Source organism: Bos javanicus, chromosome X (genome assembly GCF_032452875.1).
Source record: "Bos javanicus breed banteng chromosome X, ARS-OSU_banteng_1.0, whole genome shotgun sequence".
Lineage (NCBI taxonomy): Eukaryota > Metazoa > Chordata > Mammalia > Artiodactyla > Bovidae > Bos > Bos javanicus.
The window spans coordinates 68240516-68262885 of record NC_083897.1 but is presented as its reverse complement, the minus strand read 5'-3'; the positions used below and the strand labels follow the sequence as shown (position 1 = coordinate 68262885).

At 38.8% G+C, this 22370-nt stretch overlaps 1 protein-coding gene across 3 annotated transcripts in view; it reads right to left on the bottom strand.

The window, feature by feature from the left end:
* CHM (CHM Rab escort protein) overlaps positions 1–22370 on the bottom strand; it is a 249696-nt gene that overhangs the window by 167543 nt on the left and 59783 nt on the right. For 2 of the 3 annotated variants that reach the window (XM_061409549.1, XM_061409551.1), the window contains exon 3: positions 1342–1414. The exons of the other annotated variant lie outside the window; for it this stretch is intronic. In XM_061409549.1, the coding sequence (XP_061265533.1) occupies positions 1342–1414 (73 nt within the window). The remainder of the gene's footprint in view (positions 1–1341; positions 1415–22370) is intronic. 3 annotated transcript variants of the gene reach the window in all.

The following is a 22370-nucleotide window of genomic DNA, read 5'->3' as shown; positions in this document are numbered from 1 at the left end:
AAATGGATTAAAGATCTAAACATAAGACCAGAAACTATAAAACTCCTAGAGGAGAACATAGGCAAAACACTCTCTGACATACATCACAGCAGGATCCTCTATGACCCACCTCCCAGAATATTGGAAATAAGAGCAAAAATAAACAAATGGGACCTAATTAAAATTAAAAGCTTCTGCACAACAAAAGAAACTATAAGCAAGATGAAAAGACAACCTTCAGAATGGGAGAAAATAATAGCAAATGAAGCAAGTGACAAATAACTAATCTGAAAAATATAGAAGCAGCTCCTGCAGCTCAATTCCAGAAAAATAAACGACCCAATCAAAAAATGGGCCAAAGAACTAAATAGACACTTCTCCAAAAAGACATATAGATGGCTAACAAACACATGAAAAGATGCTCAACATCACTAGTCATCAGAGAAATGCAAATCAAAACCACAATGAAGTACCATTTCACGCCAGTCAGAATGGCTGCTATCCAAAAGTCTACAAGCAATAAATGCTGAAGAGGATGTGGAGAAAAGGGAACCCTCTTACACTGTTGGTGGGAATGCAAACTAGTACAGCCACTATGGAGAACAGAGTGGAGATTCCTTAAAAAACTGGAAATAGAACTGCCAAAATGACCCAGCAATCCCACTGCTGGGCATACACACCAAGGAAACCAGAATTGAAAGAGACACGTGTACCCCAATGTTCATCGCAGCACTGTTTATAATAGCCAGGACAGGGAAGCAACCTAGATGTCCATCAGCAGATCAATGGATTAGAAAGCTGTGGTACATAAACACAATGGAGTATTACTCAGCCATTAAAAAGAATACATTTGAATCAGTTCTAATGACGTGGATGAAACTGGAGCCAATTATACAGAGTGAAGTAAGCCAGAAAGAAAAACACCAATACAGTATACTATCGCATATATATGGAATTTAGAAAGATGGTAACGACAACCCTGTATACGAGACAGCAAAAGAGACACAGATGTATAGTAGAGTCTTTTGGACTCTGGGGGAGGGGGGAGGTGGGTGATGATTTGGGAGAATGGCATTGAAACATGTATAATATCATATAAGAAATGAATCACCAGTCCAGGTTTGATGCAGGATACAGGATGCTTGGGGCTGGTGCACGGGGATGACCCTGAGTGATGGTATGAGGAGGGAGGTGGGAGGGGGGTTCAGGATGGGGAACATGTGTACACCCGTGGCAGATTCATGTTGCTGTATGGCAAAACCAATACAATAATGTAAAGTAATTAGTCTCTAATTAAAATAAATATATTTTTAAAAAATAAGATAATTAACTAAAAAAAAGAAAATAAGATAAGAATTTTACCTGGTGTTCCTTTAGCCAGGACAACAGACCTGAAAAGCTAAAACTGGCCCAGTTTCCTCCATAGTAGCTTCTTCTGTAACAATTAAAAAAAAAAAAAAAAGTAAGTGAAAGGTTATAAAAAAAAATCTAATCACTGATATTCATCCCTATTCATTTTTAACACTGCTACCTCAGAGTTCAAAAGTACACATAATTACGATGTGGAGAATCAGAGGAGGTAACAGAACAAAATAAATGGAAGTGGGACTTTCAGGCCTCAACGGTAACTTTTCATTATATAAGGCATTAAAAAATCTCTTTGGCTTCCTTGGAACATTCTGCACTGATCAAGTGTCTCTGAGCAGGTGATAATGAACAACATTTTACTTCTGAGTTAATAAAAATGGCTGGGAAGAAAATCTTGGTAGATCTCAAAGAAGGCCACTGGAAAAAACTGCACAAGCAGTAAATATCCACTGCCAGCACCACCAGAGAACTCATCTCACGTGCATAAATACATAAATAAATTTATTTATACATACACATATTACTGGCTACTCTAGTGGTAGACCCTGTGCCATTCTAAGCCTCCAGGGCCAAAAATAAAAGTAGATCCTGAAACAGTTATTCACATCAAGACTTCTGTGATAAGTATAAGAACAACAATATTTCTACTGATAACTGAACTGTTCTTCACTCCACAGCGCTGTGAAAATCAATCCATTTTATAAAACCCAGAGATCTTCTAGCTAGGATCAGATAAACCCTGCAGACACTGGACTCCTAATTAATTTCTGTTAGTAGCGGACTTCCCCTAGAGAAGGAAATGGCAACCCAGTCAGGTATTCTTTTTGGAAAATCCCTGGCAGACTACAGTCTATGGGGTCGCAGAGAGTCAGACACAACTGAGAGACTAACACACACACACACACACACACACACACACACACAGAGTAGGAGATACTGGGCTTCCATATCCTTACAAAATTCATCATGTTACATTGATTCTTTGTATGATGAGTCCCCAAGTACATTAAAATCCACCTATAATATTCACTCTAGTTTTGAGAGATTGTTGGTTTTGTTTCCATTTTTGCTTCTCTAGATCTTTCTCTAAGGAAATAAAAATTTATAAAAGGCCTTTTTAAAACAAAAACTAAAATCTCTAATAGGAAATCTAAAATTACTCATCCATAATATTACTGAATAGTCTCTCAAAATCCCAATATAGATTTTTCTTCAATCAACTCTTGATTGGTCTTAAGAACAATCAGTTTTACCCTCAAATTTTTTATTAAAATCAATGCTTGCTCTAAGAGAGAAAATGATTAAACCAAACAACTGTGAAAGTAGACCTACTAATAACAGATCACTACTTATAATCTGATAGTTCTCTTGGGGATAATGCATATTCATAAACTGTCCATATCCTGAGAAAACTTTAAAAATTTAGATAGAATTTCAGCTATACTCTCAATTCCAGTTGTTGGAATCAAGAAAGCCTAGAAGCAGTGATACCTTGGATCAGAGACAACAGGGGAAGAAAAAGGTGGGCAATAGCCAGTATAGAAGAGAAGGAGGGAAAGAGAAGGATGTTAGATTTAGATTTTCCAAAGCAACTTTATACTCTCTTCTCCCTTGCCTGATAATAATTCACTTTTGCCATCCCTTCCTGTCATCTAAACATCAATATAATACTCAACAAAATTTTAAAATGCCCTAAGTATTGAAACAAATAAACAAACAAAACCCTGAGGCAGTGATAAAAAAGCCCCACTGTCTTTATATATTTTGCTGAGATATTTAGATTTGTTTTCATTGTTATTCTTCAATTGCTAAGTTGTGCCCAACTCTTTGTGACCCCATACATTACAGCACGCCAGGCTTCCCTGTGCTTCACTATCTCCCAGAGTTTGCTCAAACTCATGTCCATTGAGTCGGTAGTGCCATCTAATCATCTCATCCTCTGTCACCTCCTTTTCCTCCTGCCTTCAATCATTCCAAGTATCAGGGTCATTTCCAGTGAGTTGGCTCTCTGCATCAGGTGGACAAAGTATTGGAGCTTCAGCATCAGTCCTTCCAATTATATTCACGACTGATTTCCTTTAGGATGGATTGGCTGGATCTTCTTGCAGTCCAAAGGACTCTCAAGAATCTTCTCTAATACCACAATTCAAACGTACCAATTCTCCAGTGCTCAGCTTTCTTTATGGTCCAACTCTCACATTCATATGTGACTACTGGAAAAACCACAGCTTTGACTAACAGAACCTGTCGGCAAAGTAATGTCTCTGCTTTTTAATATGCTGTCTAGGTTGGTCATAGCTTTTCTTCCAAGGAGCAAATATCTTTTAATTTCATGGCTGCAGGAATTCCCATCTCTTTAAGAATTTTCCATAGTTTGTTGTGCCATTGCAGTCAAAGGTTTTAGTTTAGTCAATGAAGCAGAAGTAGATGTTTTCCAGGAATTCCCTTGCTTTTTCTATGACCCAACGGATATTGGCAATTTGATCTTGGTTTCTCTGCCTTTTCTTAATCCACCCTGTACATCTGGAATTTCTCAGTTCACGTACTGCTGAAGGCTAGCTTGAAGGATTTTGAGCATTACCTTGCTGGTATGTGAAATGAGTGAACTTATATGTTAGTTTGAACATTTTTTGGCATTGCCTTTCTTTGGGATTAAAAGGAAAACTGACCTATTCCAGTCCTATGGCCACTGCTGAGTTTTCCAAATTTGCTGTAATATTAAGTGCAGTGCTATAACTGCATCATCTTTCATCTTTTGAAATATCTCAACTGGAATTTCATCACCTCTACTAGCTTTGTTCATAGTAATCCTAAGGTCTACTTGACTTCACACTCCAGGATGTCTGGCTCTAAGTCAGTGACCACACCATCATGGTTATCCCAGTCATTAAGACCACTTTTGTATAGCTCTTTTGTGTATTCTTGACACCTCTTCTTAATCTACTCTGCTTCTGTTAGATATTTGCGATTTCTGTCCTTTATTGTGTCCATCTTTGCATCAAATGTTCCCTTGGTATCTCTAATTTTTTTGGATATATCTCTAGTCTTTCCAATTCTATTGTTTCCCTCTATTTCTCTGCATGGTTCACTTAAGGCTTTCTTGTCTCTCCTTGCTATTCTCTGGATCTCTGCATTCAGTTGGGTATATCTTTCCCTTTCTCCTTTACTTTTCACTTCTCTTCTCAGCTATTTGTAAAGCCTCCCTCAGACAACCATTTTGTCTTCTTGCATTTATTATTTTTTTTTCTTGCATTTTTTTCTTTGGGATGGTTTTGGTCACACCCCACTACACAATATTGTGAACTTCTGTCTATAGTTCTTTAGGCACTCTGTCTACCAGATCTAATCCCTTCAACCTATTCATTATGTCCGCTGTATAATCATAAGGGATTTGATTTAGGTCATACCTGAATCGTCTGGGCTTCCTCAGAAACTTAACTGTAAAGAATCTGTCTGCAGTGTAGGAGATTGGTGTTTGATCACTGGGTTGGGAAGATCCTCTGGAGGAGGGAATGGCAACCCACTCCAGTATTCTTGCCTGGAGAATCCCATAGATAGAGGGGCATAGTGGGCTACAGTCCATAGAGCTGCACCGAGTTAGACATGACTGAAGCAAATAAGTGCACATGCATATCTGAATGGTCCAGTGGTTTTCCCTACTTTCTGTAATTTAAGCCCAAACTTTACAATAAGGAGCTCAAGATCTGACCCACAGTCAGTCTTGTTTATCTTCAGCTGAGTTTATCTTCAGCTACAAAGAATATAATCAATCTGATTTTGTTACTGACCATCTGGTGATGTTCACATGCAGAGTCATCTCTTGTGTCATTGGAAGAGGGTGTTTGCTATGATCAATCAATGTGTTCTCTTGGCAAAACTGTTAGCTTTTGCCCTGCTTCATCTTATATGCCAAGGCCAAACTTGCTTGTTACTCCAGGTATCTCTTAATGTACTTTTGCATTCCAATCCCCTATAATGAAAAGAACATCTTTTTTTCTGTGTTAATTCAAGAAGGTCTTGTAGGTCTTCATAGAACTGTTTGATTTCAGTTTCTTTGGCATTAGTGGTTGGGACATAGACTTGGATTACTGTGATGTTGAGTAGTCTGCCTTGGAAACAAACCAAGATCATTCTGTCATTTTTGAGACTGCACCCAAATACTGCACTTGGACTCCTTTGTTGACTATGAGGGATACTCCATTTCTTCTAAGGGATTCTTGCCCACAGTAGTAGACATAATAGTCACCTGGACTAAATTTGTTCATTCCCATCCATATTAGTTCAGATTCCTAAAATGTCAATGTTCACTCTTGCCATCTCCTGTTTGACTACTTCCAACTTACCTTGATCCATGGACCTGATACTCGAGGTTCCTATGCAGCATTGTTCTTTATAGCATTAGACTTAAAGAGAAGGGAATACCAGACCACCTGACCTGCCTCTTGAGAAACCTGTATGCAGGTCAGGAAGCAACAGTTAGAAGTGGACATGGAACAACAGACTGGTTCCAAATAGGAAAAGGAGTACGTCAAGGCTGTATATTGTCACCCTGCTTATTTAAATTACATGCAGAGTACATCATGAGAAAGGCTGGGCTGGAAGGAGCACAAATTGGAATCAAGATTCCCAGGAGAAATATCAATAATCTCAGATATGCAGATGACACCACCCTTATGGCAGAAAGTGAAGAGGAATTAAAAATCCTCTTGATGAAAGTGCAAAAGGAGAGTGAAACAGTTGGCTTAAAGCTCAACATTCAGAAAACTAAGATCATGGCATCCGGTCACATCACTTCATGGCAAATAGATGGGGAAACAGTGGAAACAGTGGCTGACTATTTTTCTAGGCTCCAAAATCACTGCAGATTGTGAATGCAGCCATTAAATTAAAAGACACTTACTCCTTGCGAGCAAAGTTATGATCAACCTAGATAGCATATTAAAAAGCAGAGACATTACTTTGTCAACAAAGGTCTGTCTAGTCAAGGCTATGGTTTTTCCAGTGGTCATGTATGGATGTGTAAGTTGGACTATAAAGAAAACTGAGGGCCGAAGAATTGATACTTTTGAACTGTGGTCTTGGATAAGACTCTTGAGAGTCCCTTGGACTGCAAGGAGATCCAGCCAGCCCATCCTAAAAGAGATCAGTCCTGGGTGTTCATTAGTAGGACTGATGTTGAAGCTGAAACTCCAATACTTTGGTCATCTGATGCAAAGAGCTGACTCATTTGAAAAGACCCTGATGCTGGGAAAGGTTGAGGGCAGGAGGAAAAGGGGATGACAGAGGATGGGATGGTTGGATGGCATCACTGACTCAATGGATATGAGTTTGGGTAAACTCCAGGAGTTGGTGATAGACAGAGAGGCCTGGCATGCTGCGGTTCATGGGGTTGCAAAGAGTCAGACACGACTGAGCAACTGAAATGAACTGAACTTACTTTCACCACCAGACACATCCACAACTGAGCACTGTTTCCTCTTTGGTCTAGCCTCTTCATTCTTTCTGGAGTATTTCTCTGCTTTTCCACAGTAGCATACCTAAAGACCTGGGGGCTCATCTTCTGGTGTCATCTCTTTTGCCTCTTCATACTTTCATGGGGTTCCTGAGGCAAGAATACTGCAGTGTATTGCCAATTCCTCCTCCACTGGACCACATTCTGTTAGAACTCTCCACCATGACCCATTAATCTTGGGTGGCCCTACACCACATGCCTCATATCTTCATTGAGTTACACAAGGCTGTGATCCATGAAATCATTTTGGTTAGCTTTCTGTGATTGTGGATTTTGTTCTAAATGCTGTGAGAATGTTGTTTTTGCTTCTTCTGTCTGCCCTTTGATGGATGAAGAAAAGAGGCTCTGCCAAGCTTCCTGATGGGAATGAGACTTCTTTTAAGCCAGCATAAGTCCTAAGTGAGAAGCTCTGGCTACTGGGTGAAAGCTTTAACATCTAAGTAAATTTTTTTAATGGCTATATCAATTTATAAGTAATAAATATATATCAGAAATTTGGCAATTAGGGTAGACAAAGGTTTTTCAGAAAGGGCACAGAAAGCAATAAAAACTATCAATAAATTATAATTCATCAAAGTGGAAAACTTCTCCACAAAATACATCAGTTTAAAAAAATGAATGGGCTAGGCACAAAGTAGGAGAAATATTCACAAAACATATCTGACAAAGGACTAGTATCCAGGATGTATAAAAGAACTCTCTCAACTTAAAAATAAGACAAATATTCAAATATTAAAGTGAGCAAAGAGATTGAACAGACATTTCACAAAGGAATACAGATGTGCTTAATGAACACATGAAAAGATGCTGAACATTATTGGGTAAATATACATTAAAATTGAACATGATGAAATACCACTACACACACACTAGAATAGTTAAAAGGAAAAAGATTTACAAAACCAGGTGTGGGGGTGGATGGGCAGAATGCTCTGGCATTTTGGTGGGAGTAAATAATGGTATAAAAACTTGGAAAACTGTCTGAAACTTTTTTATAAAATTAAATGTTTACCTAGCCTATGATCCAGTGATTCCATTCTTAGGTATTTTCACACAGGAAAGCACATGTTCACAAAAGACTTGCACAAGTTTTTTCATAGCATCTTCATTTGTTAATAGCTTCAAACTAGTAACAACTCAAATATCCATCAATAGGAGACTACATAAATAAGTTGTGGTATAGCCATATGATAGATACTATTCACCAATTAAAGGAATAAACTACTGATATATATAACAACATAAACGAATTTCAAAAAAACTTTATGATACGTGAAAGAAGTTTTGCCCCAAAAGAGTGCATTCAGCATGACTCCTTTTATATGAATTTTTAGAACAAGCAAAATTAATTGACATATGGTGAAAAACATTCTAAGAGTGGTTGCTTTTGAGGGTGGGAGTAATGGCAGAAACTGACTTTGAAGAGACATGAGGGAACTTTCTGGAGTGATGGCAATATTCTTTATCTTGATAAGGTTCTTAGTTACACAAGTAAATGCATTTGCTAAGAACTTATTAAATGGTACACTTAAGATCTGTGCATTTTACTGTAATTTTATCTGAAAAAAGAACTATAAATAACTAGCTAATGATAACGCATGCTGAAGGGTTTCAGACTGAAGGTATTAGACATATACAACTTAATGTGAAATGTCTAAAACAATAAGATGCAATAGTAGACAGATAAAAAAATTAATAATGGATAATCACATAATAAAGCAAATACAGCAAAATGTTAGGGGTAGAATCTGGGTAGTGGATACATAGGTATTCACAGTGCAATTTTTTCACCTTTTCTCTATGTATGAAAATTATCATAAAATCTTGAAAAACAAAAATAACCCAACACTGACCATAATGTGCCAATTTCCAAAATATCTTCTGCTATTATTAAAAGTCAAAAAAAAAAAGTAAAAAGGGCCATCTTGCTGTTTCTTTCCACTAGTAAATGGCCTGAGATCAGTTCACAGTCAAAATCTATTTTTTCCCCCTATATTTGGTCATATGGTTTTTGACAGAGGTAACTGGTTCTAGTATTTTTCCATGCAGCACCTATTTTCAACTATTCCTGTGGATATGCTCTTTAATATCAGTATCTTGTGACATCATCCAATTATGCATGTAAAAGGTGAAATATGGTTTTCACTACTGTGGTCTTGCTAACAAAGAAGGCATAATTATTAATAAACTCACTATAAAACCAAAGCAGATTTTAACTAAATTCATTTTGGTGTTTGCATGGTTTTAAATATGATTTATAATACCCTAAAGAGAGAGCGAAAGACTTGAAGTATCAAAATTAATATGACAAAAAGAAAAATAAAAAATAAAAACATTATAATATGCACTCTAGAACAATTCCGCAACAGAAATAGTAATAATTAAAGCTTACCAAATACTTTCTTAAATTTTATTTTTAAAGATACAGTTTCAGAATTCTGACAATGAAATTCAAATTATAAAATACTACTTCTATACTCTTTAAAACTGTTTCTGTAATGAATAACAAGGATAGGTTACTGGTTTTGTTTTTAAAACTCACAGATACAATTTATTTTAAGGATAAAGGGAGAACTTCCTGACTGACAAAAAAAACAGGAATGGAACATTTTCTGCCAACCTGGTGTCACAACTGTCTCTGTACATCAAGTAAAGGAAAAAGTAGTTTATGATGAAGGATGATGTTTATCTTTATTGCCAGGAACACTATTTTATATGATGAAAAGACTTCCTTAAAATTAGAGTCTCTGTGAAACTGGAGAGTGAGTATTCATAGCATTTAGACAGCAAACATAAAACTATTATCAATAGCCCTCTCAAGTTTCATGAAGGAAAAGTGACTCACAGTTTTCATCTAGAATAGTAAAAATCACAAATGGACATTTTTATTTTCAAAGACATAAAAGCCCAAATATTACAATACTGAGGTACAGCTTGGCACTGTGTGAAATGTTGACTTTACAATCATAGAAAACATGTTTCAATCTTTCTAAAGGTTCACAAATCTTACTCAAAGTACCACCTAAGTTTTTCCAGACACAGAAAGGAAATGAGTTATACAACTGTCTCCATTAACACCAACCAATAAAACAACAAAAGAAAAAATAGTATTAAAAGTTATTAATAAGACTTCTCTTCATTTACATAGTGTTTAATGTTAAAGCAACATTATTTTGTTTAATGCCTACTAACAGAAAAGAAAAACACTACAGGTGGAAATAAAGTAATAGAAGGCTGAGGATTAAATCTATTAATTAGAGAATATTAATTAAATCCAAACAATCTTTTCTCCTTCGCATCATAGTTACAAATCAGTATTGAATATTTAACAACAGCCATAGTTACATGATGCTAAATTACATCATGTATTGGGAAATGGCATCTCTCAGTTCAGTTCAGTTCAGTCACTCAGTCGTGTCCGACTCTTTGCGACCCCATGAATCGCAGCACGCCAGGCCTCCCTGTCCATCACCAACTCCTGGAGTTCACCCAGACTCACATCCATTGAGTCAGTGATGCCATCCAGCCATCTTATCCTCTGTCGTCCCCTTCTCCTCCTGCCCTCAATCCCTCCAAGCATCAGAGTCTTTTCCAGTGAGTCAAATTTTCGCATGAGGTAGCCAAAGTACTGGAGTCTCAACTTCAGCATCATTCCTTCCAAAGAAATCCCAGGGCTGATCTCCTTCAGAATGGACTGGTTGGATCTCCTTGCAGTCCAAGGGACTCTCAAGTGTCCTCTCCAACACCACAGTTCAAGGGCATCAGTTCTTCGGCACTCAGCCTTCTTCACAGTCCAACTCTCACATCCATACATGACCACAGGAAAAACCATAGCCTTGACTAGACGGACTTCTGTTGGCAAAGTAATGTCTCTGCTTTTGAATATGCTATCTAGGTTGGTCATAACTTTCCTTCCAACAAGTAAGTGTCTTTTAATTTCATGGCTGCAGTCACCATCTGCAGTGATTTTGGAGCCGAGAAAAATAAAGTCTGACACTGTTTCCATTGTTTCCCCATCTATTTCCCATGAAGTGATGGGACCAGATGCCATGATCTTCGTTTTCTCAATGTTGAGCTTTAAGCCAACTTTTTCACTCTCCACTTTCACTTTCATCAAGAGGCTTTTGAGTTCCTCTTCACTTTCTGCCATAAGGGTGGTGTCATCTGCATATCTGAGGTTATTGATATTTCTCCCGGCAATCTTGATTCCAGCTTGTGTTTCTTCCAGTCCAAACAGGTACAAAAACGCTGACAAAGGATAGAGTTACTGATATACAGGCACATTCATCTGGGAATCATTTTTTTTTTATTAAGAAACCGAGCAGTTGAAATGTTTTCAGGCAGGTAGCAGATGGGGTCCAAACCTGCTCAAAAGAGAAGCAGAATAACTCAAAAAAACCCTATTCTATATTCCCTGATCCTAAATTCTTTTTCCTGGGATAGTAACCTTCCACTGACAGCATTTTTCATTTTCAAAACTGTTTTCACATGGATTCTTCCAGCAATCTTGTGAGGCAGATCAGGTGTTATTTTATAGATGAAGAACCTGAGAACTGTCTATGTAGAGATTAAGTCCATTCAGGGCCATACCGCTACAACTGGCAGGAGTGCCACTGAAACTTGGCCTTCCAAACTCTAATCCTATCCACTGCAACATAAACAATCCCAAACTTCTAAGCTGGCCTAGCGTCAATGAGAACATAGGATATTATAATGGTAGCTGTGGTTCAATGAAGCCAAACACTTAGATATCAAACAGCATCTGGACCCAATTACTAAATTCACCTTTTCCAAACTGTATCCCATCAATAAAATCTACTGTTAACAGGCATACCAAAAAGTTGCAATGACACAATAAATTTAGAAAATGCTAGATGTGAGAAAGTAAAACCACCAGAAAATGGTTTAAGACAAGTTCCTCAGCACCATTAAATATGTTAATACCTGTTCTTTCCAAGAAGGAATAATTTCAGTTAACTAGTGAGCATTTTTTAAGAAACAGCATGTGGTTCAACAAAACATATTTTGAGAAATGCTGGTTTAAATCATGTTAAGGGGAAAAAGAAAAATAGGATACTTGATATGTTGAGCTTATCATTTTCAATTCACTATCTCATTTAATCTTCATAAGAATCCTGACAGACTGGTGCTATAATTATCACCATTTTAAAATTAGAAGGAAATAATAACAACCATGAAGATCAGTGTCTTGTTTTACTCATATAGCTAGGAAATGGCAAAGCCTGCACCTAATTAAGCCTAGCACTTAAGGCCCCTAAGCCTATGCTCTTTCCATTATCATAACACTGTCTGCTATAATAAACAGTATTGGAACATTTAAAGTTATAAACATAAGCACAAAACACAAATCTCGGAATCTGATATAAATAAAGGCAATGGGATATATTTAAAGACACTAGATGGGATGAAGTCTAATTTTTGTTTCACTTCTCCAACTCATTTGGATAATGAAAACTGAATAATAATTTCATGACTACATCTACTCCAATGCCAAACCTGGAAGGATTATTCATTTCTAGGATCCAAAATACAATCAATTTTATTACATATCTCATATTGAATGTGTACACATAAAATCAAAACATGCTTGCTCCTTGGAAGAAAAACTTTGACAAACCTAGACAGAGTATTTAAACAGAGACATCACTATGTTAACAAAGGTCCATATAGTCAAAGCTATAGTTTTTCCCGTAGTCACATACGGATGTGAGAGTTGGACCATAAAGAAGGCTGAGCACTGAAGAATTGATGCTTTTGAAGTGTGCTGCTAGAGAAGATTTGAGAGTCCCTTGGACAGCAAGGAGATCAAACCAGTCAATCATAAAGGAAATAAACCCTAAATATTCCCTGGAAGGACTGATGCTGAAGGTGAAGCTCCAATACTTTGACCACCTGATGCAAATAACTGACTCTCTGGAAAAGACCCTGATGCTGGGAAATATTGAAGGCAGAAGTAGAAGGGGGTGACAGAGGATGAGATGGTTGGATGGCATCATCAACTCAATGGACATTGAGTTTGAGCAAACTTCAGGAGATATGAAGGGCAGGGAAACCTGGCATGCTACAGCCTATGGGGTCAAAAAGAGTCAGACATGACTGAGTGACTGAACAACAACAAACAACATATTAATGTCTACAGATACCTTTCTCTATATGCTAGGAGTAGGAAAATAATAGTGTGGCAGGTCTACTTATATCAATTTGCACACTGAAAGAGGCACTATTCTATTTAATTTTGGCTGGAGTATTACAAAGAACCATGACAACTTTCTGTCTTCCTGTTTGACAAATAACAGAACAGGCTAGGGAATATAACAGACTTACCCCTATACAAATGCTCACTTACTAAAAGCCCCACATACTTGTTGGGGCTTTCCAGGTGGCTCAGTGGTAAAGAATCCGCCTGCCAATGCAGGCGACACAGGAGATGCAGGTTCAATTCCTGGGTCAGCAAGATCCCTTTGAGGAGGAAATGGCAACCTATTCCAGTATTCTTGCCTGGAAAATTCCATGGACAGAGGAGCCTGCGAGCTACATTCTATGGAGTCACTGAGTGACTGAGTGACTGAGCACACACACAGAAGACAGAATTGGGATTCCCTGGTGGCTCAGTGGTGAAGAATCCCTCTGCGCTAGAGGAGACATGGGTTATTCAAGTTCAATCCTTGGTTGGGAACATCCCTTAGAGGAGGAAATGGCAACCTACTCCAGTATTCTTGCCTAGAAAATTCCATCGACAGAGAAGCCTGATGGGCTACAGTCCATGGGGCTGCAAAGAGTCAGATATGACTGAGCAACTGAGCACAGATGCACACACTACATATTTGATACACAAGAAAGTTACGCTCCTTTCACTATACCCTCATCCTAAGATCAAGGAAGGTCAGTCTCTTTGACAGAGTATACAGGTGAAATTCTAATGTGAGAGAGAAATAACAAGCCCTTACTTGATTTTTAGAGTCCTATATAGCTACAGAATGCTCCTTTGGCAATCAGATCAATCTACCAGAATGAAATGGCATGGTGCGTTTCCAGTCATTAGGGCTGGAGAAGAGACCTTCCTATGTTTAGAGTTACTAGTCATTCCACATTATTTCACCCATTCAAATCCATTTTTGACAACCAAGCCAGGTAGATGAGTGGGTAATGTACAAAGGTTGTCCTATCATCTATTCCTACTGACTCAATTATTACCAATAACTCTCAAATTGCTCTTTCCAATCTGGGCCCTTTGAGGAGAGCTCCAGACTCACACAATACTGAAGACAGGTATCATGAGTCACTTAGTTTATTGGACATCTCCATCCACTAAATATTCCAGATAAACTTTAATCTCTACATGTCCAAAAGACAAATTTATTATCTGTCCCAAACCCCCAGTTTGGTTTTCCCTCTTGGTTTCCCCATTTCAATAAATACCAACACCATTCTTACAGCTGCCAATGCTAGAAAACCTTGAACTCTCTCATCATCCCTCTCTCATTTTTCAATTCTAATTTCTCAAACCCCTTCTACCTTTGCCATCCTTACCAATATACCTTATTTCACATCCTCTCTCTTATTTGCTCTTTTTTTTTTTTTTTTTAAGTAGCCTCCTCAAAGGTTTCCCTGAGTCTAGTTACTCCCCTTCCAACCTCAACTCCACATTACTGCCATTGTGATCAGGTCTTGGCAGACCACATTATGTCATTCCCTAGCATAAAGATGTTTAATGGCTTACTAATGCCTCTAGAGTAATGTCTAAAATCTTAGCATCACTCTAAGACCCTTCAAAACTTCAGTTCAGTTCAGGTCAATCACTCAGTCGTGTCCGACTCTTTGCAACCCCATGAACCACAGCACGCCATGCCTCCCTGTCCATCACCAACTCCCGGAGTTTACCCCAACTCATGTCCATTGAGTCGGTGATTCCATTCAACCATCCCATCCTCTGTCATCCCCTTCTCCTCCTGCCCTCAACCTTTACCAGCATCAGGGTCTTTTCAAATGAGTCAGCTCTTCACATAAGGTGGCCAAAGTCAAAACTTACTTCCAACTTAATTTCCAGCTTTATCTCTGGACATCATTCTTCTCTGTCATGCAACAGCCACACCCACGCAGTCAACATTGCCTGAGTGACTCAAGTGTCTGCATGTCTCTCTGCTTTTATTAATATTATTACCTATATCCAATGCTTTTCTTGTGTGAAGTTGCTCAGTTGTGTCTGACTCTTTGCAGCAACATGGACTCTAGCCTGCCAGGCTCTGCTGTCCCTGAGATTTTCCAGGTTTCTATTTCCTTCTCCAGGGGATCTCTTCCTGAACCCAGGTCTCCAGCACTGCAGGCAGACTCTTTACAGTCTAAGCCACCAGGGAAGCCCATATGGGAACTAGTCAAACCAGTCAGAGCTATTCAAATCTAGTATCATTTTCACTGTGAAGTCTTCAGCTCTCCAATACATAATCAGAACTGATCTCTGTATTTCAAGAGTTCTGCATATACTTCTGTAAGAGCTGTCATATTGTCTTTTTATGTGGAAAAAACACACATTTATTTACAGGTATAACTCATGCATTGATAACAAAGAGGCAGTAATATGATCGCTTCATGATTGCCCAGTATAACCAACAGAGTTGCTTCACTGTAGCCTAGCCTATACACTAATGAATGAATCATTATACAATTTTTATCTATCATATTGTCTTGTCATTAAATTGCATGAGTGTTTCCTCTGACTAAACCAGGAGAAACTTAAGGACAACAGCAGCAGTTTGGTCAACTTGGAACCTTTAATGCTAAGAGAATTAAATGTACTGCTATTAACCAAAGGCTTCAGGATCAGATGGACGCGGGTTCAAATTCCAACTGTGCCTCTTACTAGCTGTGCAACCTCAGCCAATAACCTTACAGTTACTCTTTCAAGCCTCAGTTTATCATTAAAACAGGAATGAAATCATTTAAAGCAATGGCTAGCATACAGTTAGTCATCATCCTCTTCCCCTCTTCTATGCCAAGTGTGGACACAGGAGAACATGTCCACAGGAGTCCCGAGTGCCCTTTTCATTGGCAACTACCATAGTCCAGTGCCAGCCAGGAATAGCTAGGTTTGCTAACAACCCTGGGAATGTAGAACAGAGACAAGAATGCAGACGCTGTTGAGAGAACAGCAAAACTGACAGATCAAAGGACTGAGGATTGCTGACTCCCTCTCCCTTTTCCCCTATCTTCTGTGTCAGAGTAGTCACAGCTCCTAAAATTTAACTCTTGCTTTGTCGTGGAAAGGCAAATCAAACTCCAGTTTCATTTTGGGGGCGGGGGTGGGAGAAGGGAAGTTTGAGAGACAGGAAAAAACTTTGTTTTGTTGCTGTTGATCACTCTGATTCTAGCTATCAAGCTGATTCGTAGTCTTCAAAGTGCCAAGGAGCTGGTAAGGATAGTTGCCATTTCAAAGTAAAACACACACACACACACACACACACACAACAAGGAGGAAGAAAATATAAGAGAAATCTTTTAGAGGAGGATGAATGATAAAGAAATTGCTCAAGACAAAGAAAGTGAGGGGAAGAGGGAAATGCAGTGTAAAAATGCATATGTACATTCAATTATCTTTGCTTGTAGTTTTTCTGGTTTGTGTGAAAGCTATTCTCATTCAAACCCACTGACTAAAAGAAGTCAAAGTTAGTAATACCTAGAGAAATGCAGTTAGTAATACCTAGAGAAATGCTGATATATCATGATTTCTGCAAGGAGCTGTCTCAATCAATCCAGCCAGTTTGAGCACTATGGGCAAAAATCATCCTTGTGCAAGAATTGTCATTTGCAAATGAAGCTCCTGTCATACAGATTTCAGTGACCTAAAGACAAAATGACATTTTTGTTTCAAACCCATAAAAATTCAAGAATTGCTTCCAAGAATTTTTCCCTCGACACACACCACCCTCCAAAACAAAGGCTTAATGTATTCCCAGTGATTCTAAAGTAAAAGTCTTTTAGTGAACTTGCTACATAACTGTCAGACCTTCTGGCCACACCTCAACATTTTATATGTATCTCACTGGTCCCACACAGGGACTCTTCAAGGTAGGTTGTACACTAGGCCCATTTTACTGTTGAAGAAAACAACATAAGTCATATAACTAATCAGTGACAGAGTAACAGTGTGAATTGGGTCTCCTGACCATCAAACTCAGAATTTCTTAGTCTTCCAACCCTGCTGCTGCTGCTGAGTTGCTTCAGTCGTGTCCGACTCTATGCGACCCCATAGATGGCAGCCCACAAGGCTCCCCGTCCCTGGGATTCTCCAGGCAAGAACACTGGAGTGGGTTGCCATTTCCTTCTCCAATGCATGAAAGTGAAAAGTGAAAGTGAAGTCGCTCAGTCGCGTCCAACTCTATGCAACCCCATGGACTGCAGCCTACCAGGCTCCTCCATCCATGGGATTTTCCAGGCAAGAGTACTGGAGTGGGGTGCCATTGCCTTCTCCGCTTCCAACCCTACACACAGCTTATCTTAGTGAAAGAACACAGGCTCTGCAGTCAAAGGAACCTGGCTACAAATCTTGGTTCATTCCTTGAATAGACAAGTGACGTTTGACAAGTGATTTCAATTCTGAATTTGTGTCCTCATCCGCAAAAGGAGAGAATTTATATTTCTTTTAGAGAAATATAATAGGAATTAAATAGCTTAATATTTTCAAAGTATCTAGCAGAGTAATGATTGAGAGTCATTTCCTAGGCAGGTTGATAAGAAGTCTAGGGGTGCCCAAGGAGAGAGGGGTCTGGAATTCTCAAGGAGGAAGAAAGGACAAACTTTTTTTCCCCCTACATTCCTTAGGATGATGTAACAATAATGTATCCTGCTTGAGGACAGTCTCTGGAGTAAACCTACTGGCTAATCCTGTTATCTTAAAATGTAAATTATGGGAGTAGGTCTGCTGAGGTCTTTACAACCTCCAGACACTCTTTTGATTCATTGTAATGACTAACTGGAGAGCATATAACTCCATTGCTAACATTACTAAGGAGGTACACTTTCTGTCCCCTTCCAATGCCTATGTCAGAAGCTTTCTCTATCTCCTTTATACTTTAATAAAACTTTATTACACAAAAGCTCTGAGTGATCAAGCCTCATCTCTGGCCCCAGATTGAATTCTTCTCCTCCGGAGGCCAAGAATCCCGGTGTCTTGTCATGGTTCAGCAACCTTTCATGAGCAAATATTCAATAAATGGTAGATATTTTTACATCACACTGTTTGTAACAGCATACACTGAATACTAGATTATGTTAAGCAACTGAAAACTACTTTCACTCATTTAGTGCTGTAAACCTAATGAAATGTCTTTAACATGGTGAAATACAGAGGGGGGAAAGCTAGGGTAACACTTGCTTCTTTGATATATTTTTCTCATCCTACAGGAGACAAAATAAGATTTTCTTCCTTTCATCTGGATATTGGAAGGTAAAGATAAATAAAAATGTTCTTTTAAGTGAGGTTACATTTTCTTTTGTTTCCCTATCCCTTTATGGCAGTCCTAAACCTAAAACCTTTTAAACACGTATCTTTGAGCTACCTTATTCACATATGACCAAGTATTCCAGTGTAAAAGAAAGAGCTATGTTGTTATATTTTTTGTGTTAAACAAAACATAAACAGATCTAACTTTGCACAAGCAAAAACTAAACTAAACTAAAAAGAAAATTCACAATAGGAGTCGCCAGTGAATCAATACTGGTTTCTTCTTTGTCAAGAGCCATAATCACTAAACATCTGAACAGAGTATTTTTGTTTTTCCACAGCATAAACAAGGCATCAGACCATATTTTTCACTCAACTACATGTATGTAAAGTTAATTTCCAGGGCAGAAAAATATCATAAAATTGATTTGCCACACAACTGCGGATGGAATTTCTGAGGTAACTCAATGAGGTACAGTTTTATTAAGCCACACATACACACACACACACACACAAAAAGCCTCAAAGAATAAATCAATTTAACTCTTTATTTAAAAGAAAAATGACATTAGTTCTCAAAGATCTTTATAGTCCCATATCCACAGTATAACAACTAAGAAGTTATTATAACCACTTCCATTTAAGCCACCCTCCTATCACCAAATTTAAATGATCTAAGTAATCCACATTACTCTTATAGCACTGCCCTTTTCTTCTTCATGAGCTGCTGCTGCTGCTGCTAAGTCGCTTCAGTCATGTCCGACTCTGTGCAACCTCATAGACGGCAGCCCACTAGGCTCCTCTGTCCCTAGGATTCTCCAGGCAAGAATACTGGAGTGGGTTGCCACTTCCTTCTCAAATGCATGAAAGTGAAAAGTGAAAGTGAAGTCAATCAGTCGTGCCCGACTTTTAGTGACCCCATGGACTGAAGACTACCAGGCTCCTCAGTCCATGGGATTTTTCCAGGCAAGAATACTGCAGTGGGGTGCCATTTCCTTCTCTTCATGAGCACAGTTATTTCCCCCTACTAGGTTTCCAGGTTACCATGAAGGTAGGCATCAGTCTGTTTTGCTGTTAACTTCTCAACACTGGGGTACCAAAAATACCCATAATCTCATGTGGTTTTAGAACCAGTTTCTAATTGTAATGTATGTATTTCTTCAGTTCAGTTCAGTTCAGTCACTCAGTTGTGTCTGACTCTTTGTGACTCCATAGACTGCAGCACGCCAGGCCTCCCTGTCCACCACCAACTCCCAGAGTTTACTCAAACGCATGTCCATTAAGTTGGTGATGGCCATCTAACCATCTCATCCTCTGTCATCCCCCTCTCCTCCCACCTTCAATTGTTCCCAGAATCAGGGTCTTTTCCAATGACTCAGCTCTTAGCATCATGTGACCAAAGTATTGGAGTTTCAGCTTCAACATCAGTCCTTCCAATGAATATTCAGGACTGATTTCCCTTAGGATGGACTAGTTGGATCTCCTAGCAGTCCAAGGGACTCTCAAGAGTCTTCTCCAACAACACAGTTCAAAAGCATCAATTCTTCAGTGCTCAGCTTTCTTTATAGTCCAACTCTCACATCCATACATGACTAATGGAAAAACCATAGACTTCACTAGACGGATCTTTATTGGCAAAGTAATGTCTCTGCTTTCTAATATACTGTCTAGGTTGGTGATAGCTTTTCTTACAAGGAGCAAGCATCTTTTAATTTCATGGCTGCAGTCACAATCTGCAGTGATTTTGGAACTCAAAAAAATGAAGTCTGCCACTGTTTCCCCATCTATTTGCCATAAAGTGATGGGACTGAATGCCATTATCTTAGTTTACTGAATGTTGAATTTTAAGCCAGCTTTTTCACTCTCCTCTTTCACTTTCATCAAGAGGCACTTTAGTTCTTTGCTTTCTGCCATAAGGGTGGTGTTATCTGCATATTAAATGTTATTGATATCTCTGCCAGCAATCTTGATTCCAGCTTGTGCTTCATCCAGCCCAGGGTTTCATATGATGTGCTCTGGATATAAGTTAAATAAGCAGGGTGACAATATACAGCCTTGACGTACTCCTTTCCCTATTTGGAACCAGTCTGCTGTTCCATGCCCATTTCTAACTGTTGGTTCCTGACTTGCATACAGATTTCTCAAAAGGCAGGTCAGAGGGTCTGGTATTTCCATCTCTTTCAGAATTTTCCACATTTGTTGTGATCACACAGTCAAAGGCTTTGACATAATTAATAAAGCAGAAGTAGATGTTTTTCTGGAACTCTTTTGCTTTTTCAATGATCCAACGTATGTTGGCAATTTGATCTCTGGTTCCTCTGCCTTTTTTAAATCCAGCGTGAACATCTGGAAGTTCACGGTTCACGTATTGCTGAAGTCTGGCTTGGAGAATTTTGAGCATTACTTTGCTAGTGTGTGAGATGAGTGCAACTGTGCAGTAGTTTGAGCATTCTTCGGCATTGCCTTTCTTTGGGATGGGAATGAAAACTGACCTTTTCCAGTCCTGTGGCCACTGCTGAGTTTTCCAAATTTGCTGGCATACTGAGTGCAGTACTTTCACAGCATCATCTTTTAAGATTTGAAATAGCTCAACTGGAATTCCATCATCTCCACTAAGCTTTGTTCGTAGTGATGCTTCCTAAGGCCCACTTGACTTTGCATTCCAGGATGTCTGGCTCTAGGTGAATGATCATACCATCGTGATTATCTGGGTTGTAAAGATCTTTTTGTAGAGTTCTTTTGTGTATTCTCGCCACCTCTTCTTAAGATCTTCTGCTTCTGTTAGGTCCGTACCACTTCTGTCCTTAATTATGTCCATCTTTGCATGAAATGTTCCCTTAGTATCTCTAATTTTCTTAAAGAGATCTCTAGTCTTTCCCATTCTATTGTTTTCCTCTATTTCTTTGCCCTGATCACTGAGGAAGGCTTTCTTATCTCTCTTTGCTATTCTTTGGAACTCTGCATTCAAATGGGTATATCTTTCCTTTTCTCCTTTGCCTTTCACTTCTCTTCTTTTCACAGCTATGTGTAAGGCCTGTTCAGACAACCATTTTGCCTTTTTACATTTCTTTTTTGGGTGATGGTCTTGATCCCTGCCTCCTGTACAGTGTCATGAACCTCCAACCATATTTCTTCAGGCACTCTGTCTATCAGATCTAATCTCTTGAATCTATTTCTCACTTCCACTGTATAATCGTAAGGGATTTGATTCAGGTTATACCTGAATGCTCCAGTGGTTTTCCCTACTTTCTTGAATTTAAGTCTGAATTCGGCAATAGGAAGCTCATGATCTGAGCCACAGTGAGCTCCCCGTCTTATTTTTGCTGACTATATAGAGCTTCTCCATCTTTAGATGCAAAGAATATAATCAATCTCACTTCGGTATTGACCATCTGGTGTTGTCCATGTGTAGAGTCTTCTCTTCTGTTGTTGGAAGAGGCTGTTTTCTTGAGAAGTAACAATTGTTGACAAATTTTAGTGTCTCCCACCTCAGTGCCAAAACATAAAATGAACAATGATATACAGGAAAAGGTGATGTCAAAATAATATCAAGTCAGTGGTGGAGAAACAGTGAACACAGAAAGTTTCCTTTGACATCATGGTCAGTCATAGATCTACAACTCTCAAGAAACTTCCTGGGATGAATTTTTCTGAAAGTGAAAGTCTCTCAGTCATGTCTGACTTTTGTGACCCCATGGGTATAGTCCATGGAATTCTCTAGGCCAGAATATTGCAGTAGGTAGCCTTTCCCTTCTTCAGACGATCTTCCCAACCTAGGGACTGAACCCAGGTCTCCCACATCGCAGGCAGATACTTTACTTCCCTTGTGACAGCTGAGCCACAAAGGAAGCCCAAGAATACTGGAGTGGGTAGCGTATATTTTCTCCAGCAGATCTTCCCGACCCAGGAATCAAACGGGTCTCCTGCATTGCAGGAGGATTCTTTACCAACTGAGCTATCAGGGAAGCCTTGATACAATTCTATGTGATCTCATTTAGTTTTGATCAACTATTCATCTGTTTAAACTTGTTTTTAATTTGTTTTTTCCCACTA